Source organism: Cupressus sempervirens, chromosome 7 (genome assembly GCF_028749045.1).
Source record: "Cupressus sempervirens isolate cs-2001-9-10 chromosome 7, ASM2874904v1, whole genome shotgun sequence".
Classification (NCBI taxonomy): domain Eukaryota; kingdom Viridiplantae; phylum Streptophyta; class Pinopsida; order Cupressales; family Cupressaceae; genus Cupressus; species Cupressus sempervirens.
In genome coordinates, this window is record NC_143124.1 from 859,093,552 (window position 1) to 859,119,230 (window position 25,679).

Here is a 25,679-nt window from a genome sequence, read left to right on the forward strand (position 1 = left end):
GCTTAAGGACCCCTTGCAACTCTAGATGATGAAAATTACCTTTACCTATAGCCAAGGGGGATTGTCCTTCCCTGAGTTTGTCCTTCATCCGTATCATGTCCACTGTACCGATATTGGTGTTGGTTATTCTCTTCATTTTCGAGAAGGAAGTTTTGGGCATCATATCCTCTTTGTCTTTCTTAGTGTTTGTCCACTTGGGATTCTTACTTGCACTACCATCCTCCATGCTCGTCGCCCTATTACGGGATGGTAGAGTGGTGGACCAGAAGGCAAGAAGAACCAAGCGGAGTAATCCTTAGACTAGAACGAAAGATGGATGTCAGCTTAAGCACCCCTTGCAACTCTAGATGATGAAAATTCACCTTAACCAATAATCTTACTGCGACTTTTTGGAACCTAGGATATGACTTTCAAGAATTTCAAATCCCTTTGCAAATCAGAAATTTATCATGCAATTCACCTCTAAATAAAATTACCCAACCTAGGGCAAAAATCGCAGCCTCGTAAAAAAATCAGAATTTTATCTTCCACAAATTTCGGCTCCCACAAATTTCGCCCTACACAAAATTCGCCAAGCAAGAAGAGTGCAGATTTGCTCTTGCAAAATCACCAACACCTTGAGAAGGAGAAGTGAGAAGTGAGGAAGAAATGGGAGAGAGGCCTCCTCTTATACCCAACTTTCTTCTTGGACCTTGGGAGAAAGAAAAACAAATAATTAATGCAAAATTATAGCCCACAATTAAATACTTAACCAAAATTAATTTTGGCATGATGAAAATTAACTTTCTAAATTGCCAATTAGTTCTAAATTGCAAAAAGAAATAAAATAATGCCTTGAGGGTTTTAAATATTTCCATTTAATGGGGGTTTAGTAATTAATACGTCATTAAATTTGGATTTTGGCTAACCAAAAGCCATTTTTTCAATATTAAATTACCAATTTCATTAAAGGCAAAAGGTTTTCAAGGCAACTTTAATCTATTAAAACCAATTTTTTTGCAATTTCTCTCCAAATCGATTTAGCTATAAGCAATTTTAGCTTTTTTTTTGACAAAAATAAAATAAAATTTCTTCTAGAGCCAAAAATCGATTTTGCAATTTTATTTCACCATCACAAAAATTAATTTTCTTCACCAAAAAAAATAATTAAGATTTTCCAAAAGACCAAATTTAACAAAAATTTCATTTTTTGAAAATTATCCAAATTTTCAAAAGAAAATGTCTAAGTACAAAATTTATAATTTTATCTTGCCAAGTTGGAATTAACTTTGAAATTTGTTCGGCCTAAGGATAGAATTGGTGGCTCTGAAAAATCAAGTTGAAACTGGGTGAAAATAAATTGTAATGGGCACCCCTGGATGTCCCAAAAAACTAAACCAAATTGCTGAAAGGAATTATGTCAAACAATTTGCATTCAACTTCTTATTTCTCCGTTTAATGTTTTAAACCCCTTATAATTCCGGAAATCAAACATTTATTGTTTGTTGTGTTTCGTGCATGGAATTGGTATCATACAACATAAACAAGAAAGCAACTACAATGATATGCAAAGTGGAAATGAACTGCTGCTAATAAAATGTTATTTTCAGAATTCATAAAATCAAATACATAGCAGATTTATCAACTCACTAATTACTTCAGCAATATTGTCATAATACTCCAGCCCATGCTTACGAACTTGCTGCTACAATACTTTGTCCTCCAATCAGTCCACTACCTTCATAATACCATTCCCTCCAAGCGGCATAAGCGTCGAACAAGTAGTGAAGAAGATATGAGCAAAATATCAAATCTGCCTGTAGCCGGAAATGCAACTAAACTGCCTGATAATGAAGCCAATAAGAAAGAATTCCAAAGGCCAAACCCCAAGGGAATGACGTTTAGAATGTTACAAGAGAGGATAGACGTCCTCAAATGCCGAAAACAAAGCTGCAACTCACACACCAATTTCTTCTCATATTCAACCTGTCTAATGAAGCCACAAATGCTTCCTTTTATTCTATTCCCACGGGTCCCCTCAACTCATATGGGCAATGTGGGATAAAAGATGTGTAATATAAAACATATATTAAAATACCCCTTATGTCTCCCTTGGGTACACATCACCATAAAATATATATTAAAGTAACACTTTAATATTTTACAATTAAATTAGACGTTACTTTAATAAAACTTCAGGCATTAAAATGTATTAGCAATCGGACTCCGAATAATGCGAGTGATAGCTCATCGGAAAGCTCTCACCGAGGAGTATCGAGTCCAATCACCAAAATTGACCTGCACTGTGTCCTGCCGACTTACTAAAAATAGTAAGTATGCCTGAAACTAAGTAAATCAACTTCGTTTTGGCCCAAACTGGAAATGACTAGGCCAAAACACTCCAAGATCCCATTAAACCCTTCGTTAGCCCTCGGGACCATGTAGAACAAGGCTAACGCGCACACACTTGGTCAACTGCTAAAATGGGGACATTACATAAATCTAGCCCTCTCCCCACTGGCTCGAAAGTGTCCAAGGCCCAAAATTCTCAAAATTGTTGGACAATCCAAAAATTTGCCGAGGCGATAAAAAAAAAGGGGGGTCCCCAAAATTTTGGGGCGATGGTGTGAAAACCTCACAACCACACCCCCCCCCTCAAATAGCACAATCTAGAATAGGGTGCCAAAATCGTAAGAAGTCTGAAACTTCTCTAAATCTGCTCTTTGATAGTGAATGTTACAAGGTTTCTTGTCTTAGTTTTACTTCTTCAAAAAAGGGAACAAAATATTGTCCGCTTCGAAAATATCCTTATAGTTGGAGTGAATGTCATTGTATGCTTGGCACTCCATGATAAAGTGTTTCTTTGTCTCCAACACTCCCATGTTGCCAAGTAAACATATTCTCTCTTCCAGTTCTTCCTTAAGTATCATCCAGTTGCCTGTTTCACACATCAAATGGTGAGAGTTAGTCCTAAGTTGCATTGCAAGCATTTTTGCTCTCCATTTAATATTTGCTCCAATGTATGCTTTCTCCTCATGACCTTCCATGTGGTTAAATATTTTGATAGAGTAGGCTTATTTGCACCCGTTTTGTTCGGAACCCCCTCACAGTCCAGAATAGGGTGCCAAAACCTTAAGAAGTCTGAAACTTCTTTAAATCTACTCCTGGATAGTGAATGTTACAAGGTTTCCTGACTTACTTAGTTTTACTTCTTCAAACAAGGGAACAAAATATTGTCCGCTTCAAAAATATCCTCATAGTTGGAGCAGATGTCATTGTATGCTGGGCACTCCATGATAAAGTGTTGCTCTGTCTCCAACACTCCCATGCTGCCAAGTAAACATATTCTCTCTTGCAATTCTTCCTTAAGTATCATCCATTTGCCTGTTTCACACATCAAATGGTGAAAGTTAGTCCTAAGTTGCATTGCAAGCATTTTTGCTCTCCATTTAATGTTTGCTCCAATGTATGCGTTCTCCTCATGACCTTCCATGGGGTTAAATATTTTGATATAGTAGGCTTATTTGCACCCGTTTTGTTCTGACCATATGATACTCCTAATTTTTTCCCTCACTTCTATTATCTTTTCCTTGTATCTGGACATTCAAGTATATTAATATTCCAGTTTTCACCCATTTGATGTTTTGCTTCGTCCACATGTTCATTCTTCTATCTAGTCTCTCCTCCATGATCAACTTAGGCCAACAATGTTTTCCCATTCTTTGAGTTTTCTTTTGATAGCTTAACAGCTGGACCATTGCCGAATCCTCTAAAGGGAAGATGCTTATTTCTGCCAATAAGATCACATAAATATCAACAATTTTAATACTGAGGTTGCTGATGATTAAATATTTTAGAATTCTCCCTTCTTGCCTCCATTTCTGATCTGACATGCTGCTGCCCCAAATCTCACCCTTGTAAAGGATCTCTGGGGTAATGAAAAAACAAAAAATAATCTTCTATAACCCTACATTCCTGCATCTATTTTGTAAGGAATATAGTGCTTTCCAACCCCCGGAACCCTTTTCAACTCTACAGATTTCCAAAATGAGTTTGTTATGAAAATCAATACTAAGATACTTGTACTCATTTACTATCTCTAAAGGATTGCCTTAGAAAGTATTTTGCATCATCCTATTTCTTTTTGACGAGAAGATCATCACTTTATTTTTTCTAGTATTCACTTGCATTCCAATTTCAACAAAAGGTATCAAGCACCTTCAAGTGTTCCCTTAGCCCATCAATCGTTTTAGCAACTAAGATGAGATCTTTTGCATAAAGAAGTAGCATTATCACATACTACCTATGTGAACCCCATCGCCATTAGTCTTGTTTAGCCATTCTTCTAACTTATCAATAGATAACCCAAACAAAGTTGATGAGGGGGAACTTTGTTTGACACCTATGTCACTGCCAAAGCACTCTGACATCCCATCTATAGCTCTGATTTTAGCCTTAACCTGCTCATAAAGTGTATGTACTACAACCCTGAGCTCAATAGGGATTATTCAATTTTTCCATTCTATTCCAAAGTTTGTCTCTCAATACTGTGTCAAAGGCCTTTTTTAAGTCAACTAAGTAGCACATGGTCTTGTCACCTTCAATGTTACATATTTTTCAGCCAAGAATATAGGTGTGACACTGTGATCAATAGTGGAATGTTTTGGTTTGGAACCAGCCTTTCCCGTAGCTCTTTTATTTTATACTTCTGCCCACTTGCTGATTTTACATTCAACCATGCTAACAAATAGTCTCCCAAGGACGGGGTTAATCATGATAGTGCAATATTTTGATGGATTATTTATTTTGACACTTTTGTGAAAGGGAATCACAATGTTGGTCATTCAACTTTCAGGAAAGCCTTCTTTATTGACATTGTTGAAGATACGATTGATATGAGGTGCCAAGACATCAATGCCCCATTTCAAAAGTTCAGCTTGCAGCCTATCAATTTCTTGGGCTTTTCCTGTTGCCAACGTCTTTTTTCCTTGGAAGACATCATGAAAAGTGAAAGCTCTGTTGTGACATTGCTTACTGGAGGTCTATGCTCATCCTGCTCACACTCATATAACATCTTTGCTTATTTAAGCCATTGAGACCCTGTGATACTATTTTAATAATCATAATTGCCAATCTAATATTCCCACCTTGAAATTAAAATAAGATAAACCCAGATGCTTCTCATACATCTGTTGTGGGTCTTAGGCAACACAAAATGCATCATGATTTGTGATAAGGAAAAAGAGTTGTCTGAGACTTCTGCACAGGTTCACAAATGTATCCTTGGGCAAAATTATTAAGAAGTTGCCAGACCTCATTTTCTAGCACACCACTAGAAATGACCACGATACCAAAGAGCCATATCTATTAGTGTTGTCTTAGTAAGAGCATATGTTATACCAAATGTGCTACACCTATTAGCATTATAACCACGACAATCTCTAAGGGCATTTAGATGTAAGGAAGCATGGCTTAATTTGAAGTTCATTTGCTTCTTGAAATCACAATAGTTATGAAGGTTACAACTCTTGTAAGAGGCTGAATCTTGTTAGCTTTCACCACCTAGCACTAAAGGATAGTGTTTGTTCTATAGTGTGGGAAATATAAAGCACTATTGTATCTTATTATATCTCTGTAAATATTAGAATGTTTCTAATATTTAGTATAGTCTAGAATAGAATGTTTCTATTCTATTCGACTCTCCTCTTTGTATATATAGATCAGTTTGATCTCTGATTAATTCATTCAAATTTTCCGCCATTTACATAATCTTCTGTCTGTTAGTTAGATTATAAAGCACTCCCTTCAGTTGGATGTCGTTTTCAGTGGAAACAAAGAAGTCGGACCTACTTGAGGAATATGCATATCTGCAAGCATCTGCTGGAGCCAAACTGCTTCACAAGCTGCCTTGACAGCTCCTCTATATTCTGCTTCTGTAGAGGAGAGTGCATGTGCCTGTTGCTTCTTACTGGTCCAAGTAACTGCTGCAGATCCGATACTAAACACATAGCCAGAAGTAGATTTCCTATCATCAACTGAGCCGACCCAATCGGAATCAGTGAATCCACTGAGCTGAGGAGTAGTACTCCTTGTGTAAAGAAGACCATAATCTGAAGTACCATGTACATAGCGTAACACACGTTTCGCTGCAATCCAATGATCAGTCTTGGGGTTTGTCATGAACCGTGAGATGTAGCTGACTGCAAAACTGAGATCAGGTCTAGTAGTAGTAAGGTAGATGAGACTACCTACTAGCTGCCTGAAGAGTGTTTCATCTACAGGAGGAGAAACAGATTGTGTGGACAATTTCAGACCAGTCTCCATAGGAGTGGAGGCAGATTTGCAATCCTGCATTCGAAACCTATCAAGCAAACTTCTGGCATACTTGGACTGAGACAAAAAAATGCTGTTGTCAGTCTGCCAAACCTCAATACCTAAACAATAATGAAGCAATCCGAGATCTGTCATATCAAAAGTTCTGCATAGATCCTGTTTGATTTCTGAAGTCAAATGTTCTGAATTTCCAGTAATGATCAAATCATCCACATAGACAACAAGAAAAAGAATATCATTACCAAAGTGTTTAATATACAGATTACTGTCTGACGGACTACGCTGAAATCCTTGAGTAACCAAGTAATGATCAATCTTTATGTACCAAGCCCTAGGGGCCTGTTTAAGACCATAGAGGGCCTTCTGGAGTCTACATACTTTGTGTTTTGAACCAGCAACCTTAAAACCTGGGGGCTGCGTCATGTAGACTTCTTCCTGTAATTCACCATTGAGAAAGGCGCTCGTCACATCCATCTGATGAACTTTCCAACCATACTGAGCTGCAATTGCAAGAAGTATGCGAATAGTGCTCATTTTGGCTGTCGGTGCAAATGTCTCCTCATAATCAATGCCTTCACGCTGGGTGAATCCTCGAGCAACAAGTCTAGCTTTGTATTTGTCCAAGGTACCATCTGCATGGTACTTGACCTTATAGACCCATTTACAGCTAATGGGTTTCTTCCCAGGAGGAAGATCTGAAAGAACCCAAGTGTGGTTCTTTTGAAGACTCTGAAGCTCAGAATCCATTGCTTGTTCCCATTCTGGAATTCCTTTGGCCTCTGCATATATCTGGGGCTCAGGGATACTGTGGATGTTGGCCATAAGAGCTATATTAACTGTGTTGTGCTGAAGGCTCTTATTTCTGGAGGTTCTACCCTCAATGAGTTCATCAGGACGAAGATCACTAAGCGTTTGAGCCCACCATTTTGGCCGAAGAGTCGAGGAGCTAATATCAGATGCTGTCGGAATAGTTGGAGGAGAAGCAGGAGCAGGAGTTGTATTATCTGGAAGTGACTGAGGTGGTGTATCAGTAGCATCAGATGACTCATATAAAATAGAAGAACCTAAGTCAAAGATTGCTGAAGACTGAATCTCGGAATGTGGTGGGGAGTCAGAGAGCGGAAATAGTCCAAATTCCTCATCAAACACAACATCACGACTGAAGATTAAACGATCAGTATTTACATCAATCAATCTGTAGGCCTTATGTGTGTGATTGTATCCTGTAAACATAAGTTTCTGGCTTTTGGAATCCAACTTAGTGCGTTTGGCATCAGGAATCCATACATATGCCAGAGAGCCAAAAACTTTCAAATGGTTGATCCTAGGTTTGCGACCAGACCAGGCTTCCTCAGGAGTCTTATGATTAACTGCAAGGGTGGGTGACCGGTTAAGAAGGTAGACAGCTGTGGATACTGCTTCTGCCCAATATTTTTTGGGAACATTTCTATGTTCTAGCATAGCCCTAGCCATTTCTGTGATGTACGGTTTCGACGCTCTACAACACCATTTTGCTGAGGGGTGTGAGGTGTGGTGAACTGACGTCTAATGCCATGAGTAGTACAGAAGGCAGAGAAAGCAGAAGAATAGAATTCCCCCCCATTATCAGTCCTAAGAGTACGGATGGAGGAACCAGACTCTTTTTCTACTAGAGCTTTAAACTGCTGAAATACAAGAAAGGCATCTGATTTTTGCTTAAGAAAATATACCCACATTTTGCGACTGAAATCATCCACAAAGAGTAAAAAATACCTGTTCCCAGTAATAGGAGTATTCATAGGACCACATACATCAGCATGGACTAGCTGGAGTACTCTATATGCCCGCCATGTTTCACCATTCTTAAATGGTGTCCTATGTTGCTTCCCTACTTGGCAAGCTCCGCAAACGCGATGGTTCTGGGTCTGAATATTAGGTAGGCCATGGACTAAATTATCTCGAGCAAGTTGTGCTAGATATTGAATGTTCAGATGACCGTATCGCTGATGCCAGAGACTGCTGAGAGCGGATGATTCGGCGATGAAGGCATGCTTAAGGGAATCGCCTGAATCTACAAGCCTATAAATACCATGATCCTCAAGACCGGAAGCAAGGGTAGTGCGAGAAGCACGATCAATAATCGAACACTTATTTCCACTGAAAACGACATCCAACTGAGGGGAGTGCTTTATAATCTGACTAACAGACAGAAGATTATGTTTCATGCCAGGAACATAACATACATTGAGAAACATGAGTTTTCTTCCTCCAATCTGAATCTGAACATTGCCCTTGCCGACAATATTGTATTCTTCACCGCCTCCAAAGATTACTGAGTCAGAATAGGGAGTGAATTCAACAAACCAATCACGCCTATGAGTGAAATGTCGGGAGGCACCAGAATCGATGTACCAGGCAGAAGATTTCACATGATTTGCAGGTATGCTGGCCATAAAGGCATGGTAGATAGATTCTTTCTGCTCTGAGTGTTGGGTAGCATTGGCGTACTGTTTAATTGAGTCCGACTTCTGATGCTGCTGATACAGATGCTTATAATATGTGAATATTTCAAATGGCACAAACTTCGAGGTGGGAAAATGAAAGACCCAGAAAAATTGGATAAGTACCCAGAAAGGAGCTCGAAAAACCCAGAAATAAAGTGTTGTCGGAATTCGGATCCGCTGGCTCGAAAATCGAGGCACAAAAAACGAGGCACCCACAAAAATCTGATGAAGACCCATTTGAGATTTCAAAAAACCCACCAAGAATATGTGATCAGAAAATTTTTGGAGGTCAAAAAACTAGGGTTTCGAGCAAAAACCTAGTTGGCAGCTTCGAAGGTCAGATTTGCAGGAAAAATGGCAGATATAGGCAGATTTTGGAACAAGCGGATTTGAGATAGACGGATCCAGGCAAATAAGGGCGGATTGAACACATTTTCACTCACACAAAATGCCGAGTTGCAAAAAAACGGCGAGTTGCAGAAAAACGACGGTAGAGACCCGCGATTTGTAGAAGATCAGACGTGAGCCAAAGAAACCTGCGATTTAAAAAACGTGAACTCGGGATTTGCAGAATGAATTTCAGATTTCTCAGAACAGAAACCGTAGACAGGTTGTAGAGAAAATGGCAGAAATAATTTCGAAATTTAGAGCAGATAATTTCGAAAGAAATTATAAACTATTCAAAACCATTTGAAGCAATAGCTCTGATACCATGTTACAAATGTAAATGGCGGAAAATTTGAATGAATTAATCAGAGATCAAACTGATCTATATATACAAAGAGGAGAGTCGAATAGAATAGAAACATTCTATTCTAGACTATACTAAATATTAGAAACATTCTAATATTTACAGAGATATAATAAGATACAATAGTGAGCATTAAAAGGAAACATGAAGGTTATTTTAATATTTTGACCTACTAGCTACATATGTCTAACATTGGTCTCATTATTGTAAACACCATCAGAAGTTTGAACATACAAGCAAAGCAAGGCATGTGGAGGCATTGTGAATATCGTTAACTGTAGGAGAGGTCGACATAGCCACCTACTATCCCACCAAATAATGGTCAAGCATGATAAATTTCAAAACATTCGTTGTAGGAAGACTTTTGTAATGTTCCCATCTTGAAAATGGAATTTAATAACAAGTTAAAATATAAAATACAAAATTAAAATATGATATAACTAAACTTTAATTAAGTCTAATGAATGGTCAAACAGCATGCAAGGAACACATTTACTCCCTCAAGAATGAGTTACAAAAGGAGATCATTTCATTTAAGGAGTCCGTGGATCATTATCATTCAATCAATCATCAACTGGGGATGAAGCAAGCAATGTATCAATTTGGAAATAAATGAGTTATTATGAAAAGCCTGTAAGAAGGGTGGTGATTCATTTCTTGTGAAGGGCAGTGATTCATTACTTGTGAAGGGTGGTGACTCCTCCAAGAAATGGATATAAAGTTCAAATCATTTCGTCAAGAGAATCATTGAATAAATCATTAATTCATAGAGGAAACAAGCAGTCATTCAATAATTGGGATAGAACATTGACTTTGAAAATAAATTAAATTATGTTTTCAAGAATAGTGATGGTGTGAGAGAGTGATATTTCCGTAAAGAAAATACATATATATGTAGATCATTCCAATCAAACATTGATACATCATTGCTCATCGATGCATCATGAAATCCATCAATCAGCAAAGATAAAATTAACAAAGTAAACAAACAAAGAATCACATCATTATCAATCCTCGAGTCATTTTGGTATTAGAAAGCTAGTTCAAGAATTTAATCATTCAAGCATCACATTCAAATATCAATTCACTCAAGTATTGATTCATCCAAGAAAATCAGTCAACTCAGAAACTCTTTTTTCAAGTGATTAATGCATTCATCAATAAATAAAATCAGAATTTAGTTCAAGTGACGCTTCTTAAAAACATCAAACAAGCAATTGTCTAGCAAATACACCACATTATTAATTTTGAATTCAAGGTAGCAACCCATTCATGCTCTTACTTTGGAGGAAAACTCAAATCTTGGATGACAAGAATGAAAACCCTCCAAGGTGGGCTAAGAGTTGTGTTGATGCGAGTTTTGTGACTGCCTCACTGTGCAGGACAAAACACTTCGTATTCCAAGATGAAACGACAAATATCTAATCCTCTCTTGAATAAGGAGGCTCTAAATGCTAAACAATGTGAATGATCGTGTGATCAAGTGAAGGAACCACAAGGTGTGCAATTTCATGATGCGATTTGTCGATAATCAGTTGTGGGCTTACATTAGCCTTCTGTGGAGGATCTATCAACTTTCTACGTGGGAATTATATGGCAATTTGAGTGCATCAACTATTTTTTTCAATAATTCGTAATAAAGTGCAAATGAGATGAAGGTTTAGAGATCTAATCTATTTCTACTTATAACTCTACTAATGCAGGAGACAATTGGAGTTGTGGTGAGACTAAACCAGTCCTTGCTATTCAACTACTTAACTTAAACTGTTTTTAACTTCTACTCAACTAAAGTGAGAAATGTGGAATCATGCAATATTCCAAAACTTCACAAGTATTCACCATGAAAACAACATAAATTAGGACTCATTTTGGTTGTATTGTGGCAACCATTTCTTCAAATCTCCCCTTACAAATGGTTTGAAGAAGCCTAATATAGAGGCTCCTCCAAGTACATTGAGTGGCTTAGATTGATTCAAGATCAATAGCCAAGATTATGCCAACACAACCACTGACAATAACAGTGCTCTTGAATACATATTCATTAAGGATGGACCATTGAGAAAATTCATTGTGGTAGCACATTAAATGCACTCTACATGTACACTTGGACCAACTTGATTGGATAAATTGGACACAAATTGGAATCCTTTGATTGGTTGGAGATGAGCGGGAGCTGCCTCAGCATGCTTATCTTGCAATCTTTGTTTCAACTCCACTTCTCCATCCTTTTGTTTGGCAATCTTCTTATTGAAATGCATCATGATTTGAATAGGGTTGCTGTCTTTGCCCTCGTGCTTGCATTTCATTCACTTTGCTTTCCATCTTTAAACTTCTTTTTTCCTAGTTTGATGAATGACTTCAAAATGCCTTGTTGATGCTCTCATGTCGATCTTGGTGTTGGAGTCATCCTTGTACATGAAGAGGCTTGACCTTGGACATCCTTTTGTTTGTCATCTTCAAGCTGATCTTGGAACTCCTTGTAGTTTTAACTCAAATTCTGGAATTCCATCTCCTTTGTTTTCAACTTGCCTGAAATCTTGAATTTGTGATGTCCGTTCTTTCTCCATGTATCCTCTTGGTATTGCAAGAACTCCTTGACTTTGAACTTTTTATCTTTAATTCCTTGCAAAACAAGAAAACATTTGTCATGGATACAACTTTTACATTTTCTTCCTAAGGTGCAAAATGAAATCCTTCCCATTTTTGCAATTTCTAATCTAAATGAATTTCAATGTCTACTCCCTTCTCTCCTTAAGTTCCTAGGATCAACTACTTGAAATTCTATGAATGGCTTAAAATCCTAGAATTCCGTTTCAATTAACTCCTATCATGCATTTCTTGAAAACACTCTCTGATTTCTAACTTGCTGAATCTAAAACATTCAAATTTTTCTTGAAAAACACAGTGATCTATGATTTGTCCTTGCAAATTTGCTTCTAAGTGATACCTGATTGAAATGTTTCAAGTAAATTTTGACCTTCCTAGAAGATTTGTTTTCTAGTTTTTTAATCTTCATCGATTTTCACTCAACCAAATTTCTGCTCTACCTTGCAATTATTGCTTTGTGCATTGGTGGGTTGAAATGAAGGCTTTCACCTTTCCTTTATATGCTTCACAACAAAGGTCACGTCTCAGGCTGGCCGACTGATCTGGGAGTGCATTGAATTTCAATTAAATTGATTGATTTGCAACTTATTACCTTGTTTATGGCCAATTAGATCCAATTTCATTGAATTGAAAACATGATTAACATAGTTGACTATAATATGGTATGGATCAATTTACCATAATACAGTGAAATATTTAAATACCATATCTCACAGGTATCTTTGTTACTAATCTACACAATATAGTTTCAAATTTACTAAGAATCAAGCACGTACAGGTATGTATTTGTGGTTTCAGAAGTATCCAATCTGTCTTCTCAGATAATGAGCGATCCATAACAAATTGAACTAGAAATTCATGTGGGTCTTTTTTATCCGTGATCAACCAAAGGTAATGAGTGTGCTGTGTTTTTTTTCGTTTATCCCCTTTGAGCCAGCATTTGATACTTTTAAATATTTGATAAAGGGCATCGATCTGAATTAACATACCTATTGGAGATGAGTTGCACCTGGATCCTATGCCTCTTCTCAAACGATCACCATTTGTTATCATTTGTTCAGGATTAGTGATGATAAGGAATTTATATATTTTATTTGCCTTAGTCAAAATTCTCTTTAATAATGATGTCCAAAGCTATAATTAGTATTATTTATGTATAAATATAAAATATTGACCAAGGTAGGAGAACTTAGGAACTATATATCATTACAATGTAAAAAAGGTAAAAATTAAAAATAATAAAATACGAAAAAATATTATTTGGAGTCAATACATAAAGAACTATACACAAAAAATAGCAAACTATTAAAAATATTGAAATATTAAACTATTATTTGAAGTCAAAATTACATAAAGAACTATATACATTAACAATATATTTCATATTCAGAGCAATTTAAAATATATTGATATTGGACATGGATCAGATACGACTTATGACATAGTAGAATGTAGTTGTTTATATGATATAAACAAACTCCTTTTCCTAATTATTCAATTCTATTTCTTTACTTTTAGTGCATGATCTTTTCCATGCTTGATGAATTTACATGGACGTAGGAAGTTCATCATTTCATCTTGAAAATAATATCCTGTATCTTGAGACTCAAGATCAGTTTGTTGTTACAGGGCATCCATCCAGAGTTTTCATGTCAAACAGAGCTTACTGTCCAACATGTAAGTTGACATTTTGGCTTAACAATAGAGAGTCAAGTACGGATGGAAGAATAAGCAAGGACATCCATCAGCACAGGCTGAAACCAATGCTACCTGATCAGGTTAGATTTTAATAATCTATTATTGTAATATGTTGAAATTTCAATGTTCTATAGGACTGGACTCTTCTTATTTCTTAATTAACAAGGATGGAGATCAAATATCTTTAGCATATTTTTTTCCATTGCAGTTTGATCGTAAGGCAATGTCCAATCTAATACTCCACATTTTATATTATTTGTTATCTTGTATTTAAGACTACTGGTTAGATAAATGCAAATTCTGAGACATGATACACCAAATTCCACTGGATAAGTTTGATATAATGCCAACTTTGGTTTGAAGTCCATGTCCACAAAATTTGAGGGTTTGGAATAGAGGTTAAAGGAATGTGGTTAGTGGGTAATTAAGTCGATAAACTGTAGGACTGTGAGGTAGATATATCTGGACTTTGGGGTAGATATATCCGAATTATTTGTCTACCTCTGCTCTGCAGAGCGCCTCTTTTAGGAAGTGATTGTCCTCTGTGTTCTCCCAGTAGGTGTGACATTCACTTCCCATTACACTTTCGAAAGTGTCATTAGCCGCAATAGTCTTTTTTACAGTTTTGCCTTTGTTCTTTTTGCTGGACATCTTCCCCACCACCTTCCTAACCTGCAGGTTTGGCTTTTCCTTTGAATCTATAATCTTCCTGTTGCTCGGATTTCCAACGCTTATCTCTACCATTGTATGACCTTGTACTACTCTTCTTGAAGCTGCATTATTCGTTCATATGCCTCAACCATTTTTCTTTCCACGTGTCCCTCTGTGATGCTTTTCTCGAATTGTTCAACCTGCTGTGTTGATGATCGTACTTGTGCTCCGATTGGTTGTACAACTGCCTCCTCTCCTTCTTGTCCACCCCTTCGTACGATTGTGTCCTCTTCTTCAGGTTTGTATGGACATGTGCCTTGTCTGCCTTTTACTTTACCTCGACTTTGACCACTTTTGCTTCCCACTCATACGCCAACGTTTATAATCTGTACATTGTGATCACATCTCCTACTGCATATGCTGGCAGCCCAATCAAAGCCCACGCTGGTAGTTTCTTGGATGTCGCGGCTTTTTCGTCCACTTGTACATTGGTGACAATGTGTATGCTTCTAGTTTCTCTCCTTCGAACTCGTACAATCTCCCTTGTACCACTTCGTACGGTGCTTTTGTTGTGTGATCTACTTCATATGCCTTCCTTGCTTTGGCTAAGTACTCCTAGCCCATGTACGCCTTAGGTGATTGATGTTTCAATATCCTTCTTCCATGGGTGAAATGTTATGTTTGGAGACCCTCCTCCTGTCTTATATGAAGGGGTCTTGTTATGTCCCTTGATGTCTTCTTTTGTCCCTACTTTGGAGTTTCTCTTTGTTTCTTCAATTCTCTTGCTTTCTTTTTTCTCTTTTTCTATTTCTTTTATTTCTTTTCCCAAGTCTTTTATATTTCTTATATCTACAGAGTAATAGAAATTGACTCCCTTCTTTGCGTATAAAGCTTCAATTTGGATCCATTAATGAGATCTTTTAGGGGCTCGTTATCTAAGGTAGACAATCTTGGGGCCCCATTATCCTTTATTTCCAAGACCCTATATGGCCTGAGCCAACGTACTTTGAACTTGCCTGGTTTGATCTCATTTTTTCCATTGTACTTGAGCACCAATTGTTTAGGTCTAAAGTTCCTCCTCTTCAAATGCTTGTCATGCCAAAATTTACACCTCCTTTGCAATACTTTGGTCACCAATTGAGCTAGTGCCCTTCTTTCAGCGAGTTTTATTAGAGTGTTGAGCCTTTTCCTTAAGGTTTCCTCATCTCCTAGCCTGTGTTGAACAACTATTCGTAGGCTACAGATACTGCATATTCCATTGGCATTACTGCCTCTGGTTTGTACATTAAGTAAAACTGGGTTTGTCCAGTGGTGGCCTTGTAGGTAGTCCTGTACGCTCACAAAACTGTTGGAAGTCTTTCCTCCCAATCTCCCTTTTCTACTCTACAAGTCTTATACAAAATTGTGACCAATATTTTATTTGTAGAATCTGCTTGACCATTTTCTCAGACCCAAAAAAGAATGAAAGATTTTGTACTCACTTATCATTGTTTTGATTGCCTGGTTTACAAAGTGTACCCCTCAATCACTTGTCAATTGTGGTGGTATGCCAAACCTTGTCACTATTCGCTCATAGAGAAATCTAGTTGTACTGAGTGATGTGTTGTTGGGAAGTGCTCATGCCTCTGTCCATTTTGTGAGGTATTCGATTGCCACCACTATGTACTTACATCTATGGGTACTATTGGTAGACAAGGGCCTTACAAAGTCCAACCCCCATCGTTCGAGTAATTCTTGTGGCTGTGACAGAAATGTATCACAACTCAGGATCCATTCTCGAGCATCTGCATATAGTGTGGGCTTCCAAAGTCCTGCCAACAATGCTTTTGGAGCTGTCGCATCAGGTCCCACGTGACTTCCTGCCAACCCTTCATGGGATTCTCTCAGGATTCCAAGAATTTCTTCCTCGATGATGCATCTCCTTAATACTTCGTTCGACCCCATCTTATACCACAATCCTTCAATCAACTGTAATGTCCTGCTTTTGAGTGCAATTTTCCTCCTCTTCATTGTTGGCATTTCCCTTGCAAAGGTAGTCGTTGATAGGTATTGCCCTATCTCGTTGTACCATTGGGGTAGTACTACAATTTGAAATAAATGGGCACTAGAAAGTCCTCTTACTCCGCTTCCCGAGGCTTCTCCAGACTTGATTCATGACAACTAGTTTGCAATCACATGGATTTTCCCTAGGCAGACTATGAGTTTAAAAGTGAATTGTTGCAAAAGGATTAGCCACCTACTCACTCTCCCTTGAATCACAAGCTTGTTTACCACATACATGAGTGCTTGATGGACAACAAAAAATGTAAAAGGAGTATCTAATAAGTAATGTCTAAATTTTTGAACTACATAGACCATACCTAAAGCTTCCCTTTTGGTGGTGCTTTAGTTTTTTTTTGGTTTTTGCGAAGTACACTGGATGGTCTAGTCCTTCCTTCCCCGTTCGTGTCAGGATGACACCTATTGCATAATTAGATGCGCCCACATGGACGTGGAATTCCTTGTTCCAATTAGGGTATATGAGAATTGGAGCCCCCACTAGTCTTTCTTTTATTTCTTGGAAGGCCCCTCATCTATTCTTTTTCCCAACAAAACCGTTCTCCTTTTTTGGTTAGTTTTTCTAAGGGTAGAGACACTCTACAAATCCTTTTATGAATCTCTTGTAGTACCCCACATACCCCAAGGAGGACTTGACACTAGTTACATCCAATGGCACTTCCATGTCTAGGATGACCCTCATCTTGTTAGGATCTGATTTCAACCCTTCCTTGCATACTATATGGCCAAGAAGTCTACCTTGTGAAACCATGAATATGCATTTTTGGGATTCAAGGCCAGCCTTGCCCTCCTACATCTATCCATGCATTCACCAATGACTTTGAGGTGGTGCTCCTTCCTGCTGTAGATTGACCAATAATCTAGAAAGGCTTTGAAATTCCTTACAGACATAGTGTCGAAGATATGCAGTATGATCTTGTGAAAGGTGGTTGGTGCATTGCATGGGCCAAACGGCTTATATGTATACACCCCCATCTTTGACTACAAATGTGGTTTTGAGCTTGTCCTCAACAATGCTGATTTGGTTGTACCCTAAAAACTGTCCATGAAGGAGTATATCTCATGGCTGGCTACCTCTTCTAGGATACTATCAGTGAAGGGATTGGGAAGGGGTCTCTTATGGTTACCGCATTCAAGCATCTGAAATTGACACATTTGGATTTGATTCTCGTCCTTTAATGATATAACTATAGGGGATACCCACTTATTGGTTTGTACCTTAAATATTATATCTACCTCCATTTTCATGATTTCTTCCTGAACCTTAGCTGCATAGTTCTTATTCATCTAGTACGGCCACTTGCATACCAGTCTTACTCTTGGTACCAACAATATTCGATGGACGCACAATTTTGGTGGCACTACTTTCGAGTCCTTGAACGCCCATGTGAATACGTCTTTATATTCAAGGAAGATTTTAAAAGCTGGCGCCTTCAACAATGGATCCTAGTCATCCCCTATGAGAATCTCCTTGGGTTGGTCCTTCTCTCCTAGGTTTATTGTCTACAACTTAGCCTCCTTGTATTCCACTTTCTTCTCCTTGCTAAATGTATGTGTTGATTTACTATTGAGGGTGGCCGTACCCTCCCTATACTCTTTATAACCTTTTGAGTATTTTTCTTCCGATTCAGATTCTTGGATTTGTAACATATTACATTCTGGTTGGAATACTTCATAGTCTCCCATTTGCCACTGAAATAGGTCGTTAAGGGAGCATGATTCATCTTTTGAGCACTCCCCAAGCCGGAGCACTCCATCTGGTTCAACTCTTTCCCTGTCTTCTCCTTTCGCCTCTGAGTTGGATGCCAGATCCTGACTTACAGACTAATTCTTTAGATCAATTGTGTACTTTCGGTTGTTCTATGGAAAGGGTACTTCTTTTACAATTGTGGGTGGCCTTTGTTGTGAGTAGCCATCCTCTCCTCAACAGCGCATTATATCCTTTCTCCTCTAGGGTAATCACCACAAAGTCCAAGAGGAACTGCTGTGTACAAATTACTACCTTTTGTCCCATCAGAGTTTCTATCGACTTGATTCCATGCTGGTCTGCACCTACTAGTCTGAATGTGGGTGGCCAGAGCGTAGGTTTCCCTAGTGCCTTCCACGTCTCCTCAGGTAGGATGTTCATGCCCGACCCTCCGTCCATGATAGTATTTGTGAGTTTGCATCTCATTATCTCCATTTCTACCACTGCAGGTGTCCTCCCCATCCTTATGGTGAACAGGGTGTTAGTCTCTTTCTCGGCTTGTGCTTCTTCTTTTTGTTTTTTAGTGGATGGTTCTCTTTTGTCACTTGCTCCTTATGTTATTGCTACCCGAAATTGAGGAAGCGTTTCTAGTAGATTCGTAATTCTCACGGTAATGGTTGTCTCTAGTTCTTGTTTCATGATGTTTGGTACTGGTTGAGTGGTTGGAAGTTTAGTCGTACTTACTTTCCCTCCCTTTGCCATGTTATTTCTAGTGTCTTTTCTGGCTTCATGGAATCTTTCTTTCTCTGTAGCTGCATCAAGGTATATAAGTTTCTGAGCTTGCATTCTTGTAATGGCCAATACTTTGTTTTCTGGCTCTATAATGTTGAGCATGTTCACCCCTTTTTGTCTAGAGCAATTGGCGTCCTCATGATTACCTGGTCCACACCATTTACACAACATTCCTCTGTTCTGTCCTCCACTGTTCTGGCAGTCTTGAGCAAAGTGCCCCCATTCAATGAAAAAATATTAGTAGAGCATTTTTTAAAGGTTATGTTGAAGGTTTTTGATAGTCATTTTTGAATAGTGCCTAGGGACTTGACCGTTTAATAACATTGTTTATGGTCCACCTAAGCATTTCAGCCCCGATTTCTGCAATTTTGCGGAGTTTGGTTTTTCTATTAGTTAGGTATTTTTTTACGAAAAATGTTATGTTTTGTTCCTTCTTATAAAATTTCCTCTAAAATAATGTACGGGATTTGTGTGATTCTTTACCCAAAAATTGTGTCTTGGGTTTTTGATTGATTTATTCCCTCGAAATTGTGTGTGGGTTTTATTCAAAATTTTCTTCAGATAGGTGTCAGGTTTTGATTGATTTTTCCCTCAAAAATTGTGTTAGGTTTGATTTTTCACCTCAAAAATCATTGTAGGTTTTGGTTGATTTTTCACCTCAAATATTGTTTTGGGTTTTGATCAAATTCCCCCCTTAAAAATAATGCCAAATTTAGATCGGTTTTTCATCTTAAAAATCATTTTTGGGATTTTCTGATTTTTCTCCTTAAAAAATGTTTCTAGTATTTTATAATTTTTGATTGTAGCATTTTATTAAAATTTTCCTCTAAAAAGTACTATAAGGTTTTCTAATTTTTTCTTCCAAAAATTATTGCAAGGTTTTATTATGTTTTCTATGATGTCCCCAATAAAGCGCGAAAATGATTTATTTAAATTAATTTATTAAGTGGACCCAAATTTAAATAATATCATATAGACCACTTTAATTTATTAGTTTAATCAATAAAGTAGTAAAATAATAATTAAAGTAATGTTGGCCCATCGTAACTTTCCAAAAACTTCTTGGAAGCCTCTAAAATGCATTGGTTGGCACCATAGTTAGTCATCAAGGAGTTAAATTCTTCTTGTGTATTTGCAATTCCAATTGGGATCTAGAATTGTTTGTCGTTTTAGAGGTGCAAGATCCTCACTATGTTGGCATTCGCAATTTCAATGTTAGTCTTTTCTAACCCTATTCTATATGTTGGTCCAAATTTGTGAAGTTGAATTGAAGACAATTTGATGAAATCTAAGAAATAACTTTATAATCACAAATACCAACTCTTTGTTCTTGGTGATTCATTCTAGTTAAGACCGTGTGCTTGTGTTGATGATCTAATCTGTTTTTTTTTCAATAATAATATGTTTTGCAAAGGACTTAATTATATAAACCTAGGTGATCATTGTCTACACTAGACAACCTACGGTGGGAAGTAGCTTGGCTATATGGGTAGGGCATCGTTACCATGTAGGAATTTCTTGCTTGCACAGAAGAGTTGGACTGTTATATGAATATCATTGACCATGTAGGTTGACTTGTATGACTTTCTTGGTGTATGTCTTTGTATAGGTTCAAGTGGCGGGTTGAATCCGTACATGAAAGACAGTCATACGATGTGTATGTGGGAGTAGTAGGATTGTACGAGTGTGAGAGCCATACGGGTGAAGTTGGAGGTGTTGTACGGGTGGTGGAGTGAAGTGTTTGGTTGTACAAGTGGGGAAAAGGAGTTGTATGTGCTTAGTAGATCACGATGATATCAGAGTTGGTGATCTTGCTAGCTTGTTGGGTAACGTTGGATGCAAAAAAGATCCCAATCAGTAGACAAAATGGGGGAATTGAGCACTAAATATTGATGTTACTTCGGGAGCTAACAAGAGGACATCAATAACTCCACAAGACCTTGGTGTGGGGATAACAACTTGGTGAGACTTTAGCTAAGGGACAACAACGAATTGGCGAAACATTTCTACTTTTGGCAAAAGGAAAGACAAACGAAGATCAATGAGCACAATGACAATTTTGTCAATGGGAGGTCCCATATACAACGTTTCCACACACATCCAGTGATGTTGACATTTCCCCAGAGGACTGAACAACGCGAAGAACAAGAGCATTAACCTACCTTCTTGGAGATGCAAGATTAGTCTAGGCAAAAAAATGGTTTGATACTGGTTTTTGAGTAGAATTAACCCTCAAGGATTATGTGGATTTGTGGATAGGGCCATGACCATCACAATAAAGACATCAAGCAGAAGATTGGCACATTGAACCTATCTGCTTTTGATGGGGTTGGAAATACATCACGAGAGCATGTGTATAAAAAAAAAAACCTACTTCTAGCTCAATCAAATGCCTAAAGATAAAGCAATCAAATTTGCAGCTTTGCACTTGGAGGGGATTTCTTACAAATAGTGGCACCATGGGATGGTCACCCTCTATCACAATCCAGCCACTTCGTATGCTGATTTTACAGAGAGATTAATTGGTCATTCTGATGGAAAGGATCCAAAACTCAACTTCAAGGAGTTAGCACAATTGAGAGAAACAAGACAGGTGGACGATTACATCGTAGAATTTTAGAGGCACTGACATGTTTGAGAGAAGAATGGTAGTACTATTAATGGATGGATTGATTGAACCACTTAAGGGTTGGGTTAAAGGTTTCAACCCAAACACACTCACAAAGGCATATAAGAAGGTATGTAACATGACTACTTTATCCTTGAAGAGTCACGCACGACCCCAATCACTTCTCTCACAAGAGGACAAGGGCAAGGAGTCATTTCGATAGAAGCCTTTAATGGATGAGGCCACTCACGAGGAGCATTGAAGGAAGAAAGTTTGTGTCATTTGTAAGTTGCCTAGGGAATTGGACCAACATTGTCTTGGCAAGAGGAAAATTCATTACATTGGTGGTACAAGACAATGAGAATGATAACGAAGAACCCAAAGTGCAAGAAGACGAGACTGATCATGCAAGGAGGATTGCCATGCTTGTACAAAGGGGAGGTTCCATTGCGACACTTTCTTCCACTTCCGAATGTAGCTTATTTTTGGGTTCGTGGTACACTCTTGGGGGGTCGAGTCATAGTTATTCTTGATAGTGGGGCCACACCCTATTCATTAATTCATCACTTATCGCAAGGAGTTTGAAAATTGTGGAGCATGAAGGATTTGAGGTCAAGGTGGTAGGAGGAACTTTATTGCCATATACTCGTGTTTTTGTTGTGGAGCCTTGCCATGGGGAACTACACAGTGATAGATGTTTTCCTCAAGGTAGGCTTGGATGATACAAATATCATATTGGGCATTCAATTATTGGAGACTCTTAACAAGTACAAACAAAGTTTCAAGTAGATGGAATTTTTATTTGAGGTTGACAAGAAGAAAGTGGTGTTGAGAGCGATATCCAATAGAGGTTGAAGAAAAAATTCAGCGAAGGTAATGGAGGCAATTTTCAAAGATGATAACATATAGGTATTTGACTTTGACATTGAGAATGTAAAAGAGAAGAAGATGTTGGAGATTTATGATCCACCCCTAGCAGGACTCTCCAGATCTAGTTTGTGGCTGTTTGAGGGAAAGTGATCTTTGGGCAGGAAGGGTTGTGATGTCCTCCATAAAATGCAAGTGATTTTATTAAATTAATTTTTAAAGTGGTCCCAAATTTAAATAATATCATACTGATTACTTTAATTTACTAATGTAGTTATTTAATAAAGTAATAAAATAATAAATAAAGTTATGTTGGCTCATCATAACTTTCCAAAATCTTTTTGGAGGCCTTTAGAAGGCATTGGTTGGCACTGTAGGTAATCATTGTGGAGTTAACATTTCTTGTGTATTTGCAATTCTAGCTAGAGTTTAGAATTGTTTGCCATTTGAGTTGGTGCCTCAACTGAACGAAGTTAGTGGTTTGAGGAGGGTTGGTGCTCTCTGTGAGTTGGTGCTTGCTTATGTAGTTTGAGTTGATGAAAGCTATTGATCTATCATGGGTTTTCACTTGAAAGGGTTTTCCATGTGAAATGTTGGTGATGCAAGAGCATCTTGGGTGTAAGAGCAATGTGCATCACTCAAAAATATTTTATTTTTAGTGTTTTCTATTTTAATAAGGACTAGTAGACAGGGTGGTTACTATTTATGGGAACTTGCTATTTTTGGTAAGTTTGTCATATGAGCTTGGAATGTTCTCAATTTTTACAGGAAGGTTCACTTTAGAGTTGTAAGCCTACCATAAAAATCTCATTGCTCAAGCATAAGTATCAGAGAAGTTATTGCAGATTTTCGGTGGAAAAATTTGTAGAAAAATCTTCAGGCTCACCGTTGGAGGCCTTAGAGTGCCCGGACGAGGTCCGAAAACGCGACGGAAGGTTGCTAGCGCCATTCCAATTTTGTAGATCACGAGCTGACATTTCTGGAAAGTAGTATTAATAGCCAATCAGAGCAACGGTTCGTGAGTTATGGCCTTTCAAAGTTGGGCTACCTGAAATATCTAAAATAATTGTCAAAGATGTATTTGACCGACTCTATATGTATTGTTAGGGTCTGTTAGCCCTTGGTATTAAGTTTCAATGTCTAGAACCTTCTTGGCCAGCATAAAATTGCTTATTGAAGAAAGGCCTGAACATTGTCTAGGACAACTCTGGGTGATAGTTTGCAGCTTGTCTTGCAGATTATTGTAATGAAGGTGCCCATGTGGGTTAGCATATTGTACTTTTGAATTCTGTAATTCCACATTTGCGGCGCAAATAAGAAGTCCATATTTTGTTCTTGCATTTGTTGTTGTTTCTTTGTTTCTGTTATGAGTTTATAGTATTAAGGGGAGTACCTTTCATCAAGTGGTATCAGAGCCAGAGTTCTTGAGAGTGTGGATAGATCGCCGAATGTGAGGCAGTGTACACAAGGACCGTGGTTTGGGCTGAGCGTGTAGACAGATTGCCAATTGTGAGGTAGTTTGCACTAGGGTTTCAACAAAAGCACAAAAATGCCTCCACGAAGAGAGCGTGGCGGAAGAGTTGTAGGTGTTACACTTGAGGGTTTTAGAGCCCTCCAAAGACAAATGCAAGCATTGGAAGAAGAAATGCGTAGAGGAATAAATCTTCTTGTAAGATATGAAAGTGAGGATGAGGATGAAGTAGAAGAAAATAGGGCCATCTCCAAGATTGGAAAAAGACCTAAGTTTGAAGTTCCCACATTTTCGGGAAATCTTAACCCAGAGGAGCTAATCGATTGGATCAATGAACTGGAGGCAAAACTGAAGGGACATGTGAAGCTTTGGTGGCAGGAGGTTCAATTGGAGCGAAATAGAAAAGGAAAGGACAAAATCACCAGATGGGAGCGGATGATAGCTAAACTGAAGCGACAATTCATTCTCGTGGATTATGAGCTTGATCTGTTGAAGAAGATGCAAGGTTTGAAGCAAGCGGGAAAATCTGTTGAAGAGTCTACCGAGTTCTCATTAGAACCGGCCATGCAGAAGCTGATAAGGAGAAAGTGGCCCGTTATCTTAATGGGTTAAGGCCAAGCATTCAGGATGAGTTGAGTCTGGTTCGAATGAACAATATTGAGGAGGCATACCAGTTTGCCCTAAGAGTTGAGGAGAAACTGAGCAAGAAGTTTGACAACAAAAATAGTGGAAGAGGTCGTAGTGGAAGATTTGGTGGATGATTTAATGGTGGCTGTAGTGATGATCAAAAGAACAAGGATGAGGCTGGAAGTAGCAGTTAGAACCAGAGGGGAAACAATTCCAATCGTTTCCATGATCAGAACAATAGAGATTAGAGAGGAAGAGGCAAAGGACAAGAATCTGAAAGAGGAGGCTTCCATGGGAAATGTTTTCATTGCTAAGAAGAAGGGCATAAAGCATTTGTATGTATTCAGCGCCAAGGAAGGACAGATCGAAAAACAAAAGGCTAGGCCAGAGTTGCGCATGTTGATGAAGATGCCAGTTCATCACATTCGAAGGATGTTGAAAGAGGAGAAGTCCTAGTTAACATAAGAGTCCTGTTGAGTGGTGAGAATGAACCTGATCAAAGAAGGAGCTTGTTTCGCAAAAGGTGTAGATGTGAAGATAAGTGTTGTGATGTGATCATTGATGGTAGAAGTACTGAGAATTTGGTGTTAGAAATGATGGTCACCAATTTGAAGCTGAAAAGGTAGAAATACCCGTGTCCATACCGTATTGCTTGGGTGCAAGATGACCACAAGGTCATGGTCAATGAGTAGTGCTCACTGAAGTTCAAGATTGAAAGCTACCAGGATGAGGTACTTTGTGATATCATACCTATGGACATATGTCATATGTTGTTGGGTAGACCATGGTAGTTTGACAGGCATGCTGTACACAATGGCCAAGCAAATACCTACACTCTGACCAAGGATGGAGTGAAACATAAGTTGAAGCCGTTGAAGGAGAAAGAAGAAAAGGTATGTAGTGCTGCTAGAATATGTTTTGTTGATGGAAAAGAGTTTCTCAAGGGTCCCTACAGAAGTTGTAGATATGTTGGGAGACTTTTTTGATATTGTATCAGATAATGTACTTGATGTATTGACCCCAATGAGGAAGATCAGTCACCAGATGGATTTGGTTCCAAGAGTCAG

At 38.2% G+C, this 25,679-nt stretch overlaps 1 protein-coding gene across 4 annotated transcripts in view; it reads left to right on the top strand.

Moving 5' to 3' along the window:
• The window catches only part of LOC149550162 (F-box family protein), a 103,384-nt gene that overhangs the window by 63,980 nt on the left and 13,725 nt on the right, over window positions 1-25,679 (top strand). For all 4 annotated transcript variants that reach the window (XM_089793277.1, XM_089793280.1, XM_089793278.1 and 1 more), the window contains one exon: window positions 13,783-13,931. In XM_089793277.1, the coding sequence (XP_089649403.1) occupies window positions 13,783-13,931 (149 nt within the window). The remainder of the gene's footprint in view (window positions 1-13,782; window positions 13,932-25,679) is intronic.